The sequence below is a fragment of the Amborella trichopoda genome, chromosome 2 (assembly GCF_054954075.1).
Source record: "Amborella trichopoda isolate Santa Cruz 75 chromosome 2, AtrichopodaSantaCruz75HAP2 v2.0, whole genome shotgun sequence".
Lineage (NCBI taxonomy): Eukaryota > Viridiplantae > Streptophyta > Magnoliopsida > Amborellales > Amborellaceae > Amborella > Amborella trichopoda.
The window spans coordinates 64,762,708-64,779,936 of record NC_142337.1 but is presented as its reverse complement, the minus strand read 5'-3'; the positions used below and the strand labels follow the sequence as shown (position 1 = coordinate 64,779,936).

At 35.6% G+C, this 17,229-nt stretch overlaps 1 protein-coding gene and 1 non-coding gene across 5 annotated transcripts; one reads left to right on the top strand and one right to left on the bottom strand.

Annotated features, from left to right (window-relative positions):
- Positions 1 to 377: 377 nt before the first annotated feature.
- TRNAI-AAU (transfer RNA isoleucine (anticodon AAU)) lies at positions 378 to 451 on the bottom strand. Its single transcript has one exon. It is a non-coding gene; the product is annotated as a tRNA-Ile (tRNA).
- Positions 452 to 510: 59 nt separating this feature from the next.
- Positions 511 to 15,569, top strand: LOC18430330 (uncharacterized). 4 transcript variants are annotated; one of them, XM_088859469.1, is made up of 8 exons: positions 536 to 859; positions 4,104 to 4,227; positions 4,413 to 4,656; positions 13,856 to 13,907; positions 13,985 to 14,057; positions 14,151 to 14,216; positions 14,721 to 14,807; positions 15,005 to 15,569. In XM_088859469.1, exons 4-7 carry the CDS (start codon positions 13,876 to 13,878, stop codon positions 14,802 to 14,804), a joined length of 255 nt encoding a protein of 84 aa, XP_088715595.1. In that variant the 5' UTR covers positions 536 to 859; positions 4,104 to 4,227; positions 4,413 to 4,656; positions 13,856 to 13,875; the 3' UTR covers positions 14,805 to 14,807; positions 15,005 to 15,569. The 4 variants fall into 4 exon arrangements, with proteins under 4 accessions (XP_088715596.1, XP_088715595.1, XP_088715594.1 ...); XM_088859470.1 differs by lacking the exon at positions 4,104 to 4,227 and having other exon boundaries at positions 511 to 859; XM_088859468.1 differs by lacking the exon at positions 536 to 859 and having other exon boundaries at positions 4,204 to 4,322.
- Positions 15,570 to 17,229: the final 1,660 nt, after the last annotated feature.

Genomic DNA, 17,229 nt, shown 5'->3' with positions numbered 1-17,229 from the left:
GAACAAAAAAAATATATCAGTAAAAATTATTGAACAAAAAAAATATATCAGTAAAATTTATTGAAAAAATAAAAAATATATCAGTAAAATCTATTGAACATAAAAAATTATTGAACAAAAAAAATATATCAGTAAAATTTATTGAAAAAATAAAAGACATCAGTAAAATTTATTGAACAAAAAAAAAATATATCACCAAAAATATATCAGTAAAAATTATTGAACAAAAAAAATATATCAGTAAAAATTATTGAACAAAAAAAATATATCAGTAAAAATTATTGAACAAAAAAAATATATCAGTAAAAATTATTGAAAAAATTAAAAATATATCAGTAAAATCTATTGAACATAAGAAATTATCAGCAAAAAGTTTATGGCCCATGCAGGTCTCGAACCTGCGACCTTCGCGTTATTAGCACGACGCTCTAACCAACTGAGCTAATAGGCCATTGTTGGAAAGTGGTGACACTATTAATGTTATCTATCATGTTATTTGTCCGCTCCCGTTTTCCCCGACGTCTATCTCTATCGCTGCTGTGATGACAGACCACCCGGCTCTATGTCTCTCCACTCTTTCTCTCGCTAACCAAGGACCTGTCTCTCTCTGCTTCTCTCTTAGAGACCGACATGGACGCTATAGCCATATCTTTCTAAAAAAAACTCTAATTTTCTCTATCCAAAAACCTTAAAATCTCCCAAACCTCTCAAAACAAGAACCTAATCCCTAGTCATTTGGAAGAAAGCCTGTCTCTTAAAGCCCTAAACTTCTAATTGAAGAATAGTGGGTTAAAGATTGTGAAATTTCAGTTTGATCAAGGCAGAAAGCTTTTGATCCAGCAAAATCCTCAAGCATCAGGTATGATTTTTATTTTTCTGTTTTGTAGTGATTTTTACACGGATTTTGCAGTGACTTAACATTTTTTTTGCAGTGATTTTTACTGTGATCTGCAGTAAATGTTCGATAAGGGAGCAATGAACCCACCCATATATAGTTTCTGTGATTTAAATAGCATTACAATAATTTGCATTGATTAAATAGCATTTTTGCAGTTGTTTAGAGTGATTCACGAGTGGTAGCCTGTTTCTGAAAATATATTTTTAACATTCAACACAACCAGAATATCTCACAATAAGTGTTGACGTATTATGCGATTTTCATGAGCTAGGGCTTTTACAATAGTCCAGTGGCTTGACTCTTTATGATACATAAAGTTTGTTTACATTGCATATTATCACATATTATTTTTTGTGGTGATCATTACGGTTTGTTAACAGTGATGTAGCATTTCTGAGTAGTTTTGAACTTTTAATTGCAGTACTTCTTGGAGGCCTTATTTTGTTAAAGTATAAATAAAAAATCTGTTTTGATTCATGTCTATTGAATTGGAACTTGGGTTGGATTATTTCCGGTATTCGAAAATTGATCAATTCATTCAATTTTCTTTTGGTGATTTTCAGGTGTTTCCGGTTTTGGTGTATTTTCAGATTTTATCGTCTAGCTGGGTTCTGTCTAGTTTTAACGAAATTCATGAAGTGCGGGTCATGCTAGTGATTCATACTGTCCTCAATTCTCATAAATCATAATAATGCATAGTTAAGGAAGAAATTTTTTTGTGGATTGTTTGGATCATGGTATCAGCTATAATAACTATGAGTATGTCTACGTGATATGCTTGTGGGTTGATTATACGATGATTTGAGATTTTTTACTATATTCCCTGCAATTGAATCAATGAATGTCGTTTGGATGATGTTTGTGGGTTGATTATACCATGATTTGAGATTTTTTACTATATTTCCTGCAATTGAATCAATGAATGTTATTTGGATGATGTTTGTGGGTTGATTATACCATGATTTGAGATTTTTTACTGCATCACCTGATTTGAGGTTCAATGAATATCTTTCGGATGTTATACAGACATAAATCCTCTTTGGAAGATGGAATTTGGATGGAACCAGATATTAGACTGGTCATTATGAATTTTTATTCCATTTTCTTTGGTGATCTAAACTTTCCATTTTGTTAGACCTTCTGTGCCTGAGGTATGACTTAAAAATTAATTTCATGGAGTATGTGTCACCTTCTCATCGATGAAAACTGTAAGGTCTGATTGATAGCACCCTAATGTCCTAGTATTTGAGGATAATGTAGAATCAATAATGATTTTAATTTTTTGAGTTCCTATGCCATGTTTTTGATAGGGCCAAATCATTTGTTGTAATATTCAAATAACCCCTAAATATCTGAATCCCCAATAATGCAACTTGGAGTTGAATTTGCGGGATTCAGCTTCTCAGTCAAAATTGTTTCTCTCATTTTAGCTCATCCACTTGTCTCTCTCTTTTGTCTCTCAGCGAATACCCTTTCTTTTACACTATCCCCAAAATAAAAAGTTGCAGAACCCTACTCTTTTGATCCTTCTCTTTATCAAAAAAAGAAGAAAACAATGCAGAGAAAAAAAAAAATTAAATAGCACCATTAATGTCTTATGCTGGAGAATACCCTTGGTCCCCAGCCACAAACACCACAACTTGGCTCTGAAACTCAACCAGCTATAACTAGGTTGCTTTCTCACTCTAGCTCTCTCCATGTCGTTGCTAACTTTAATTTCCTCACACCACCTCCGTTAATCTGCATACAAATTAGAGAGAAAAATATAAGGGGCTGAACTCACGGGTTTGAGTTTTAATAGCTCTTGTGCAGTTGATTCAACTAATTTGATCAGGATTCATGATAACTTTTGACAAAGTTTTACGTTGGTTGCTTACCTAATACATCCTAGCTCCTTTACCCGTGGGGTTAAGGGAAAGTTTAGGTAGCGTTTGATCAACGTGTAAAGGGTGAAAGTGATGTACTTTTACCCATACTGTTCATTTCACCCGTTTGCTAATGCTGAGATGAGGGAAAGTCGGAACACTCGTTTTCCCATTTTCACTATTCACTCCGCGTTTGCCAACAAGAACTTGGGACACAAGGCATCCCAAATTCCAACCCATGCCCTTAGTTCCAAGTTTGGTTAAATCGTTTTTTAAGTTGTTGGAAGTTTATCATTCTCAAAAATTAGGATCGCGGCCATCCACTCCACCCCATGGAGAGCGATGCTCAGGAAGCACGAATCACACGCTGTGGGAAATTTTTTTTTCCCGGCCTTAACCCTCTTTTTATTTTATTTTCCCGCACGTCTGTGTCAACTTTTTTCTTTTTCCTCCCTTCCCTCTCAACTTTACCCTAAACAAGCCAACCTCTATTTGACCCTCCTCCTCTTCTTTGTCGTCTCTGATCTCACACAGTGAGACAAACACTAATTTGAAGATCTCGCACAATGACAAGCAGTGATTTGAGGCCTGAATCTAGAAATTAGAAAGAGAAAGAGAAGGCACCAGGTTCTTTCCAATCTCTCTAGAGAGAGAGAGAGTGTTTAGATGCTCAAGAAAGTTGCTGGGGATACGGAAGCAAGCCCTAAGCCCTCTTTTTATTGACACCTGGTTCTTACCAAACTCTCTCTCTCTCTCGAGAAGAGTCATATGGATTTCCAAGAAAGCAGCTAGGGATATAGAAGGTTGTGGTCTGACCATTTTCAATTTGTTCTCTCCTGATTTACGATTGAGGAATTTTTATTGTGTTTTACATGTTAAAATTTTAATGGGCTTTTCTCAGTTTTACGAGAATTCATTGATGAATGAATTAGGCTAAATTTTATGATAATGAAATTGAATTTATGGGAAAGCATGACATTACTGTTGAGTACATGGCTCGCAATTATTTTGGCCTTCTTCAATTATATAATGAATTTGATTTTTGAATTTTGTAACATGGACACAAGCAGTAATACTCATGGAAAACTGCAATGTAGAACCTCATAGGATCACTAGACTGAGGTATCTGACAATGGCGCAGAATCCTTTAAATTGGAGAAATATATACTGAAAAGTTGGTTAGTTTCTTTGATAATTTTCTCTTTGCAAGGCTACCTATACCAATTCCTCTGTTACTTGCTCCTTCAATACTAATTCATGTGGTTTTAGAAGGTTATGTTAATCATTTATTTCTTCTTCTTTTCTTTCTTAATATTGACTCTTTTTTTTTATACTAACAGGGAAATATTGTGTTCCATGGCAATTACCTCATGCGTCTGAATGTAAACCTGATAAACCAAGAAAAAAGAATTTTCACATGCTGATCCAGGATTTAAGGAATCCATAATTTTGCCCCAACACATGGTGATTGTTATTTTTTTTAACATATAGAAGAAGATGATGAATGCTTGGAAAAACTGCCCAACAGGATCTCTGGTCTATTGTGGATGATCTAAATAGTAAATTAATACAACCGCTAATACAAATTTTTTACGGATTAACTTGGTTAATTACCTAGTCTCCAAGTTGATAACTTCTACCAAACACAGGTTTCCCAGCTCCCTTTAAATTCTAGAAAAGTTACCAAACACAGTATTTTTCACTACAAGTAGAAAGATCTTCTAGCTTCTCAGTGAAAGAGGGGGGCCTAAAAAACCTGTGCCTCCCTTTCGAAGAAGAGAAAGTCCGTGAAGCCTGTGAAAACCCGAGGTTGAAGAAGGAGAAAGACCCCCACAGCCGCCCTCGCTCCATCGCCATTATCACAGAGCTTGAAGAGATTGAAGCTACGAATCAGTGAGTTGTTATTTTTTTTTCCTGTTTATTACGATGATAAACCCTAAATCAGTGATTTAAATTTTTTTTCCTGCGAATCAGTGAGTTTTTATTTTTTTTCCTGTTTATTACAATGATAAACCCTAAATCAGTGATTTAATTTTTTTTCCTGCTATTTTTGCTGATAAACCCAAATCAGTGAGTTAACTCACTGATAAACCCCAAATCAGTGAGCTAAATTGCTGATAAGCCTCGCTCTCTCTCTCTACTATTGAAATTGTTCTTTCTTTTATTTATGTATATGACTATATTATTCATCTGTGATGTGCGGGTAATATCAAAATTTGACTTTGATAATTAACACTTGCTGAGAATTCTCTTAAAGAAATTGATTTTCTATATTCTGTTTTTTTCTTTTTTAATTTTAATTTTGCATAATATGCGTTTCTCGTCATCAGTGTTTCATATTTGATTTGGGTTGGAATTTTATTACTTTTTGCATATCGTTGGGCTATTCATGTTTGGCCTTTGATACCGGATTCTCTCTCTCTCTCTCTTTCTCTCTCTCTCTCTCTCTCTCTCTTTCTCTCTCTCTCTCTCTCTCTCTCTCTAGAAGATCAGAACTCTGTACTTTTGGATAACTAGCAATTTACCATACATTTCTTACCTTGTGGACTTGAATGTTTATATCATGGCTAATGTTAGCATCTGGTTCTGCATCACTTCTTGATGATAAAAATGAAACCGATAATGGTTTTGTGGTAGATCTTCTTTTGCGAGTGTTTGAGCTACTTGTTTGTGTTACCTGCTGCCACCTCTCTCTCTCACAAAAGATTTACTTTTCCTGTTAGAATGTGACCCACTGACTGAGGGATTGGGGACTTCAAAAGTTTGTAGTATACTTGAATTACTTTGATGGGTTTTTTAGATTGTAATCAGAGCTAATTCTCTCGAGAAAGCTTGGCAGTTAGTGGTGACCCTGGACTTAGGTTTGTTAACTTCCATGGTGTGGTTGTGTTAAAGTGGATATTATGATTGTTTAGCTTTAGATTTCTGGTGAGCTTTGCATGATTGCAAATTGCAGACACTTCCACTAATTTGAAAATTAACGTCCAATAACATTCACCTCACAGGCTCACATTTTAATTGTATATAATATTTTCACATTTTTTTCTTTGAAAATCCTTTGAAGTGTCTTTGAAGATTCTGAACTCTGTTAATTATCTCCATTGCAAACTTTCTTTTGATTCTCATTTAAAAAATTCTTAAATCCCCTGGCTTGAACAAATCGTTGCTTCCAATTCTTAAATTCTTAAATTCTTAACTTCCTTGATTACCTTTTTCTCCATTGTCTTTTTTCTGATATCTTAGGTAAATTTGATTTTGTATCGTAGCTTCTTGATAATTGCATCCAAACTTTGCTTCTTGATAATTGCATCCAAACTTTGTTTAATGAGTTTGTATATTGAGGTGTGGATGTGCTTTAGATAGATCATACATTTACAATGATTTAAATATAATATGTAATACTGAATGAGATGAAATTCATGGATGCAGTCCTTAAAGTTGCTAGGCATTCAAATACAGAAGCTTATATGGTTTTTCAAAGCCCCTTCAAGTCTTCAATGCTCCACGCTTTCCTTTTCCTTTGTATTTATATTATTTACTGGGGAACCTTACTTGTAGCTCGTGGCGATCCCCTAGTTTTTTCCATGTTAGTACCAATCGATGCTGCTAATATTTAAATGATTTCGTGACAGAGGACTATCGATGAAATACATAATGAACAGTATTTAATTACAAAATGTTTTTAAAAACTGCATTTCGTACATCGTATCAATGAAATACATAATGAACAATATTACAGGAAGTTTCTAGCTGTCCCATTGTCAAACAGGTGAAATTACCAGTGCCACAGTTTATCAAACAAGGTTTCCAGCTTTCAACACCCTACTAATTTTCACCTTATTCCCAAAATCTAGGAAAATCAGTAGCAGGGGTGATTCCCAGGGACACTGCAGTGAAAGTTATCAAACGCTACCTACTGTAAGGTCTTCACCCTTCTTAGACCATGGATTCTACAAGCACTGAGCAAACCTCCCCGAACCGCTCTATCCGGCTCAATTGGCATGGTCTGGATAATGGGCATGGCTTCCTGTAACTTTCCATGCTCTTTGATCATGGAATCAAAGAATTCACAGGCTTCATCCTCTAAGTCCCCATGATTACATGCTGGGAGAACATAGATGAAGGTTATATGTGGTGGTAAGACCTTTGATTCTTTCATCGCTTCAAATAACAGAATGGCCTTAAGTGCACGACCATGATGGGCATAACCCCACATCAGTGCATTCCAAGAGATCATATCTCCATAAACCATCGCATCCTTTGTAGCGTCCCCCATGTCTCCATAAAAACCTAACCTTTTCGTCTAGAGAGAGAAGAAAGAAACCCCTTGACCGGTAGGAATCCCTGAAAATCCTATGCCTAAGCCCTTTATGAACTGTAGAGAAGTGGACCTAAAGGCGAAGATAGAGAAAACAATGGGTCATTACTTTCTTTTGGGATATTATATGGATTTTTCATGATGGGATTGTTGCTTTTTATGTCTGTCTCTACTTTGATATTCAACAGTTTTCCCTTTCTCTTGAAATCGACGAGTTGGTCTTTCTGTCTCTAAAAATCAACAAACAAAACATTGTATATTATTATTTTTTTCCAATTTATTTACCTTTTGTTATTACAAATTCATTTACAAATCTCTTGAAGTATTATTATTATTATTTTTTACAAATTTATTACTTTTTGTACAAACTTAATAAATTGTACTATTTTATTTTATTTTTGTTTTATTTTTTGGATTTTTGTATTGCTTTGTTTGTGTGTTTCTTGCATTTCTTGCCATGAGATTCATCACCATTAAAAAAATAATAAGTTTTAATTTTATCTGCCCAATGGTCATAAATTTCTAATATATGAAAATTCTAAAATACTGGTAGATAGTCAAAAGTCCAAAGAAAAACACATATCTAGATAATTTAAAATCTAGATTATATAGAAAGCAGGCAAGGTCTTTATTCAAATTTCAAAAAATTTGAATATTCAAATCCTGTTTTGTCGAACATACCCTTAATTAATGATTGGCTAATGCCCATATCTCCAGGTTCTAGAATCCTAGGTTTGATCAAACACTATTTTTCAAAATCCCTAAGAATTGCAGACAGGTTATCAAACAGTTTCTTTCCTATCCAGGTTTTAGATGCTCTAGTTTCTTGGGAGCCAGATTTTCTAGCTTGCTAGGAAGTTCAAGCTTCTTGTTGTCAAACAGGCCCTTAGGATTCCCTCTCTCTCTCTCTCTCTCTATATATATATATATATATATATATTATAAGGGAAATGCTGACGTAGGCCCACTCGCCTACAGCTACATATAGGCTCAACGGCCCAGATTGAATCTGGGCCAATCCAATGATCACGATTGCATTTCGTATTTAAATTTGAAATTTTTTTATATAACTCTAAATCACTTAAAATTTTGGGCGTCTGTTATTTAAAAATATTAGAATCCAATAAAAATATCAAAAAAATATTTCGTGAAAAATAAATTGACCAAAATACTCCCGAAACATTTCAGGGATATTTGGCCAATTTATATTTTGCGAATTATTTATTTATTTATTTTTATTAAGTGCACATTTATGAGAAGAATAAATGCCTAAAATTTCACATGATTTGGATTTGTAAAAAAAAATTAAAATAAAAATTCAAATAGGAAATGAGGTCGTGTTCGTCAGATCAGCCTAGATTGAATCTGGGCCGTTGGGCACATATGTAGTTGTAGGCTAATGGGCTTACGCTAACATTTCCATATATATATATATATCTATATTCTGTCATCCTACGGGCTGACTGCTACAGTGTCAGCCAATGGCCCAATTCAATCTGGGTTGATCTGACGGTTACAGTCTCAATTCGTATTTGAATTTTCATTTTTTTCTACAAATTCAAATTACTTAAAATTTTAGGCATTCGTTCTTCTCATCAAGGCGCACCTAATAAAAATATAAAAAAAATAATTTGCAAAATATAACTTGACCAAAAAACCCCTAAATGTTTTGGGGGTAGTTTGGTGAATTTATATTTTGCGAATTATCTTTTTTATATTTTTATTAGATTCTTATATTTTTTAAGAATAGACGCTTCAAATTTCAAGTGACTTGGATTTGTAGAAAAAAATGAAAATTCAAACACGAAATGAGGTCGTGACCGTCAGATCGGCCTAGATTCAATCTGGGGTATTGGCTGATATTGTTGCGGTTGACAGCATCCATTTCCATATATATATATAGGAAAAAGTTTATATAAGGTTGCAACCTTATACTATTGAAGTAAGGTGCACCTCAAATATCCTATACTGGAGAGTGTTCCGGCATAGTAGAACTTCTAACTGATCATCTCGACCTTGAGATGAATGGACATGAAGTAAAAAAAAAAAATTTAAGTCAAAAAAATAGTGCATTTTGTAACAAGTTATCTAGACCCCTCTATTTTCAAGAGTTTCAGGTGTTTCTTGATCTGCTCGATCTGTACCATTTTTTAATCTTTAAATTTTATAAATGAGGATAAAAAGAGATTTTGAAGCCATCATAAAGTTTTCAACCCCCAAATAACATCTCCAAGTAAATTTTTTTGGTGCACCTTACTTGTACAGCATAAGGAGGCAACCTTATATAAACCTCATATATATATATATATATATATATATATATATATATATATATATATATATATATATATATATATATATATATATATATATATATAGGACCCTACCACACCCAATAAGGTGAGTCGCTTAAAGATCACCGTTGATCGCAACCCGAATCTCAAGATTAGGATGAGGGTTTACTGGCTAACTTGCTTTATAGCAGGTTACCGGTTGCGAAAATTTTGCTTTCCCATTTTCTCTCTCTACTCTTAAAAACACTTTTAATGTTCTGACATGAGCTCTATATCTTATATTCTTACCACTGACATCCATAACTCCCTCTCTCCCTCCCCTGCTTCCAACCCATTAACAGATGCTCTCTTCATCCGCCACTCTCTCTCTCTCTCTCCCCCCATTGTGATTGAACCAAAAATAAATCATCCATTTCAGTCCACTTGCACCAACAAAAAACCCTAATTTACAATCTTCAACTCTACCCCAAAGCCACATTTTTCTCCTAGTCTCAATCTCTCTAATCCCCCAAAAACCTATTGATCCAAACTATCTGGATTACAGCAAAAACTGTGGTTTCAACGGCGCCTCTTTTGGCCCGAAATTTTGCAATTCTGGCCAAATAAAGGGCTGAAGACCTTTACCCGGCCATGGGTCAGCCAGAAGTTGCAGAGAAAGAGTCATCTCGAGCCGTTTTCGAAGAGATTTTGTCCGTAAATCGAGCTGTTTTCGAAGAGATTCTGTCTGTAAATCCCCTCTCTCTTGAAGCCCTATTTGAGAATGCTTTGTTAATGGATAGCTGGATGTGAGAATGCTTTTTTAATGGATAGCTGGATTTGAGAAGGCTTTGTTAATTGATAGGTGTGGAAATGGTCCTGCTGGCTTAGGTGGAGTGAGTTATGGACTTCGAAACTGAGGAGCTTGTGAAGGACATGTCCAACTCTCCGACTTTGAAGTCAAAGGAAATGGAGAGATATGTTTTGGTTGTGGAAGTGAAATTGTTAATGGGGGTATTGGATACTCTCCTGCTGCTCTCTCCATTCTTCTTTTGGGTAACAGCCGTGGTTGCCATGAAAGAGGTTTTGTCAAAAAAATGGGCCTTTCTTTGTTGTTACGATACTCATTCCATCTGGCCTTCTATTGATTGGGTTTTCCGTTCACCTTAGTTCACAGCAACATTCCCCTTGCTCTCTTCAGCAAAGAATCGGGTCTCATCTTTATGAATTGCCGGTTTCTGCCTTTCGTGGTTCTTGTTAATTGAGTTTACATCTCTCTTTCCCTACTAGGGTATTCCAATTTGGTTCTTTTGAGAATTCCATAATTTCCTGTTGATTGTGAACATCATAAAATTATAAGGATCACCAATTGCAATTTTGGAACCAATTGGTTGGAGAGTTCCCACTTTACAATTTTCTATTGCGTAAAATCGTTGGCAAATATCACAGTTTTTGCCATAATAAGGTTGGAATCAAGGGCGACTTGAATGTTGAAGACAACTTGTTCACCTGGATTTGAAGATGCTAATTTGCAGGCATTTGGTTCCAAATAACAAGATATAAATAGCCCCACCTATGGGATTCAAAGATGATTTGTGTGATTGCACCGATTAATTACATTGCCATAGACGCTAATGGGGTTGGAGAGAGAGGTGGAGGCAGGAGAAATCGAGGGGACAAAGAACGTCATCATTCTGTTAATAAGGTGGGAAGCAGCAGTGTAAGAGAGTTAGGGATGTGAAGAGAGAGATGGGAGAGAGAGTATTACGGGTGGGTTTGGGTAGAGAAAGATTGGCATGAGAGAGAAAAGTACAGAACTTGTGTCAGGGCATTAAATGGGTTTTTGAGGCTAGAGAGAGAAATGGGAAAAGCAAAATTTTAGCTACAAGTTAGCCGGTGAACCCCAGTTTCATTCTTGAGATTTGGGTTGAGATCAACGGTGATCGTCAGGGGACCCATACCATTGTGCGTGGCAGGGTCCTATAGGATCATTACTCATATATATATATATATATATATGGAAATGCTAGGGTACGCAGCCTCGTGTACCTCATCTTTGAACGCCAACGGCTGTGATAAACAATTGAGTAAGGGACGGCATACGTTGATTTTCACGTGATCCACCTTTTTCAGCTCAAATGAATATTTTTTACTTTTGCCCTCTGCCACCCCGCAATAAAGGACTGACACAGCTTCTTGCTAAAAGCTCCATCTCTCTCTCTCTCTCTCTGAAACTAGCCATGGGTCTCTCTCTCAAGCTGTCATAAGGGACTCTTTTTCGCAAAAGGGGCTCGCTTCTCTCTTTCTCTGCATAGAAGCTCGCACAAAGGTCTCTCTCTCAAAAGGGGCTCGCCTATCTCTCTTTCTCTCTCTGCAAAGAAGCACACATAAGGTTCTCTCTCTGCAAAGAAGCACACATAAGGGTCTCTCTCTGAAAGGTCTCTCTCTCAAAAGGGGCTCGCCTCTCTCTCTTTCTCTCTCTGCAAAGAAGCACACATAAGGGTCTCTCTCTGCAAAGAAGCACACATAAGGGTCTCTCTCTGAAAGCACACATAAAGGGTCTCTCTCAAAAGGGGCTCGCCTCTCTCTCTTTCTCTCTCTGCAAAGAAGCACACATAAGGGTCTCTCTCAAAAACTACACTACCCAAAGGGGCCCCTCTCTTTCTGTGTGCCCAAAATTAGGTTTATATTAGTAAATGTCAGAGGAATCTCCTCCTCTCTCTGTCCAAAATTGGGTTTATATTAGTAAATGTCACTGAAATGTCGCAGGAATCTCTCTCTCTGCCCAAAAATGGGTTTATATTAGTAAATGTTACAGGAATCTCTTGGTTGTTCTCTAATATTTACTTGCACCCAGTTTATGGAATTCTTCTAGATCTGCAATCTTCAACCAATATAAGCCTCAGAGTTCACAGGTCTGTTTTCTTTGTATTAATCTTTAGATTTTTTTGTTGAGGGTTTGAGGAAGAGGGGCATCGAGACCAAAGGAACATGGCGGATGAAAATTTTGGGTTGTCTATTAAATCATTTGTTGGACCGCTTCACTGGTTGTATTTCTTTACGATTAATTCACTGATTGTTGTTTCAATAAGTTATCCTATCTTCTCAGTTGTCGTGATCCAGATGACCAGAAGACTATTAAGTAGTTTGCATGTTGCAGCTTGAGAAGGGCCAGCTTCTCTTCAATTGTTTATCACAGCCGTTGGCATTCAGATAAGGGGTACGCGAGGCGTACCCTAGCATTTCCCATATATATATGGAAGATACTACAAGATGCCTATAGGCGAAAATGAACTGTGATTTCGCCGACCTTCATCACCATCCAAACTTCATCGCATGGTCACAGTTGTCCGGTAATGTTTCAATTTTCATTTTTTTTTTTTTTTTACTGATCGGAATGATTTGAAATTTGAAGCGTGTGTACATCTTAATGAGGTGCACCTAATAAAAATATGAAAAAAATTAATTTACAAAATATAAATTGTCTAAAATAACCCCGAAAATTTACGTGGGTATTTTGGTTAATCTATATTTGCGAATGATTTTTTTCATATTTTTATTAGGTGCGCTTCACTAAGATGTATACACGCTCCAAATTTCAAGTAATTTGGATTTGTAGAAAACAAATGAAAATTGAAACACTGCTGGACTACTGTGACCGTGTGATGAAGTTTGGATGGTGATGAGGATAGGCGAAAGCACTGTTCATTTTTGTCTATAGACGTTGGGAAGAGTTTTTCATATATATATATTTATATATATATATATATAGCATTACCTGTGATTCTTGATTCAAAACCCTAAAAAACATGAGTGATAATCAAACTGGATAAGTAAACAAAAAAACCAGTGGGCATAATTAAAAGCAGTTACTACAAATGTAGTGATTAGTGAACGAGCCAATAGCTACTAAAATGCAATCACAGAATTCTTGCTGTTGACGTACTCGTTTGATATGAGGAGATGTCCTAAAGCTAATCTCCTTCGGAGGCATTGTTTGCTTCTTTCTTCCTTGACTTTGCTCTCCTCTCTCTCTCTCTCTAAAAGAATGTCTAATTTCCTTAAAGAAATAATAATAATTTAGCTGGTGCCTGAAGGAATGTTTCTAAATTGTATGCTTGCTTCTTCTGAGATTTTTCTGGAAAGGCCAAGTTTGGAGAAGGATCGGTGGTCTTGAGTAGATTCCTTTTTTTTCTCTTATTCATGACTGTGGCAGTCTTTGAAATGTCAATGATTCTTTTTTCTTGATTATTCAAAATGTATTTTACATATTTAGGACAAACAACCTAGTTTTCAGCCCTGTTGCTGTTGTAGGATGCTGTACTTTTATTGTTTAGCATAACTTCTGAAACTTGAAAGGCCTTGAAAAGTCCTTTTGACTGTTTGCTTTGGGGAAATGGGGTCAAGAACTTGAAAATATTATTAGTTTCTTATCTTGTTTTTTGTAAAAATAAAATATTTAAATGCTTAGTCAGAAGGTTTTACTTGATCTTTTATTTTGTAGGGTGCTTGTTCTTTTTTAATATGGATCCTAAACACTCAGCAGAAACAGTGAGGTGGACTTTTGACATACGCTACTTATTTTTCATATAGCTTGGGTGATTATGGCTATGATTGTTCTTTTTATGTTCAGGCATTTGGAGAAGGAAGGTGAATCTCTGATGGAAACTTATCGTTCCATGTCACATCAGTTGCATCGGCTTCAGGTATTACGAACAATTTTGTTCTTTGAACGATTTTTCTATCTACTTACATCTGGTTATTATTTGTTGTGGATGTTTCCATTGTTTTGTCTAAAGGTTGAAGAAGAAATGCTTATGAGGAAATTCTATGAGTTCATGTCAGCCCAGGGTTTACTTAAAAAGGCAAACATTTATTTTGGTTATTTGATTTAGACTGGTTATTTCCTTTTCCTTGTTCAGGCATTGTTTTTGTGCAGATGGTTCAACCTATATGGAAAATTATACATTTTTAATTTTATTATTGGTATTTTCATTACTGGTGGGAGATTTGTTGTTTTGAAAGCAATAACACCTTACTGTTTTCCTTGTAATTAGTGCAATTATTACTTTTCATGTTCCTGGTGCCTACCCTTTGTCTTTTTTTATTTTGTTAAATGGTGCCTTCTTGGTTTTAAAAACTCAAACCAACTTGGCTTGGATTATCCAGCCAATGCATTAAGCTTCATAGTTCCCTGTAAGTTTTGAGCGAACAAATGAAACTATATTGTCCCTATAAGTTGGCTGTTTTATCCTTAACTCATGCATTAGGCCCTCTTTCTTTGCTCTCTTCCTGATTGAAAACCTTGACAGTATTCAGATTACATGCTCTGATTAGATCTGATTTAGAGTGGCCATAACATTTTGCAGAAAGGAAATGTTGATGATAATGTAAGGAATGTAGAAAGTGGGTCGCCTGATGAATTGGCCGCCAAGAAGGGCGACAAAAGGTAGCAGGTATGCTAGTTGAATCCCTCTCTTTCTCTCTCTCTCTTCCTCCCCCCCCCCCACAAATTAATGTAAGCTTGTGATCTGTCTGCTACATTTCAATCCAAATCTATTTAAGTCTGTTCGAGTCGTCAAGAATTGGCACGAAACTCTAATTGCCTTTAGGAAACTATGAACTCTTAAGCTGTATGTTTACTGTGGAACAGGTTTGATGCAGTTAAAGCTTGGATCTTAGCAGTGCATATTTTGGGCACTTCACTGGCTTCACTACAAAAAACCCAGAGCATCATATGTTAGTGGCAGCTTATGGATCCATCCTGAAGAACCAGGGAAAGAGACAAAACCACTTACGTCTACTCTGGGCTTTCAGTGTGATATACTTTTTTCTCTGAAGTTTGAAGGTCAAGTGTATTAGTGATTGCATCGAATAAGTGGGCTCATCTATTAGATGCAGATGTATTATAATCCGTTGAGGTTTATGAAAGTTTTGACGACTTCATGAGATTTTTGTGGTTGCGTCACTTACAACACCTTTTGTTCTTGGGGATCTTTGGGCAAACTTTTCTTTACTTGAATTTTTGGTCATGAGTAAGGCACCTCTTTAGGTTTCTCAGGTCTTCATTTGGTATATGGTTTTAGCAGCTCTTTGGAATGCCTCTCTAGTTATAGAAGCTCTTTGGAATGCCTCTCTTGTATAACTGGAATTAATGAACATTTGCCCTTATAATGCATGTCGTTGCAATGAGTAATGCCACCTTTATTGCTTGGTCATAGTCACCATCATCCGAGCCTATTCTAATTATTTGAGGTTGGCTATTTGAATTATGTTTCGTCATTCCTCTTTATCAAGTGCCATACCCTTAATTAGATGATAAGTCATCATTTTTTTTTACTACTTCCATCCATATCCTCTTGGACTTTTTTTTACCCTTTTAGAGTCATTCTATTGAACCAAATTATTTTTATAAGATCATGATTCATGAGTGTTTGTTATCAGTGACTTATATTATGATTGTTGTGGACATTGTTATTAAAGAGATGATCATTTAGCAAAGCAAAGTTATCGGGCAAGTTTGGCAATAGGTTTGGATTTTGGCTTCGCAAAAAGCTTAAGATTGAAAACAATAATAACCAAAATATTGTGAAATAAAAAGTTAAATAGGTATGTCAAGTGACACTGCTAATAATTAATTTTTTTAAGGAAAACTCATTTTAAGGGACAGAAGAGAAGAAAAATGATTGAGTTCCATAGGTATGGCTGCGCTTGGAGTATTTATATTCGTGTTATTCTAAAATACAGGAAAACAAGAAATTTATGTGTCCCCCTCTCAAATTTATGTTATATAAACGTCCCCTTCAATTTTTTTTTTTTTTTTGCTCTCATTCATGTCTCATTGTTTTGTTTTTGTTTTTGTTTTCTTTTTTTTTCAATTTGTTTGGACCAAATTGTCTGTATTTCAGACCTTTGGACTCTGAAGTCGAAAGACACTTGCCCTACATTCTCTACAATCCAAGATGGGATTGTCCATGTACAAAAGATAAATGGTCTTTTTATAGACATTATCAAAAGAGAAAAGTTTATATAAAGTTGAGACTTTAAACAATCAAATTAGAGCCTACCTAAAAAATTTCATTGGTGCCCAAATATCTTCAAATTGATCATCTCAACTTGAGAAAAAAATTGGGTTTTAAGTTTTGAGAATAATGTATTTTGCAATGCATTTTTCGACCGTCAATTTTCAAGATTTTTATAGATCTATCAATATACATTATTTTTGAAGTTTTATATTTTAAAAATAAAAGTGAAAATATACTTTAAGGCTATCACCATGATTTTCAATATTGAAACCATATTTCTCAAAACTATTTAAAAGGAAGCTCTAATTTTGATTGTTTAGAGAACCGCTCCTTCTCAAAATAGGTTTTTAGGTATTATTGACATCAAAATTACATCTTTTGATTAGTTTTGGATGCGTGCCTTGATTGAATTGTAACGAGGCTGAAATCTTGTGGCCCTAGTCACAAAACATCGAATCCAAGTAAAGTACGGACCGGGGAAATGGTACGAGACCACAACGTCATTGCTGCTACATTAGTGATTTGAACGGTGATGATTGGACAGCAGTCCCACCTATCATTCAACGGTTGGACGGCTACCATCGACTATGTGATAGATGGTGATAACCCTATGACCAACTGTTGCAATGAGATAAAAATATACTTGTAATAAAAATTTATTGAGAAGTCGAAAAGGTCTACTCATACAACGGCCTAGTCCATTGTTATTTAGTCGGCTTGGGGGCTAGGTTAGATGCCATCATGAAAAACTAGAGCCTAGGTTACAAAATGTAAGCGAGTGCCGGGCTTGGCTGGGCTTATAGGGACCATGGTGGCGCTAAGGCAAGCTTAAGCTGCCCAAGTGAGTGCCGGG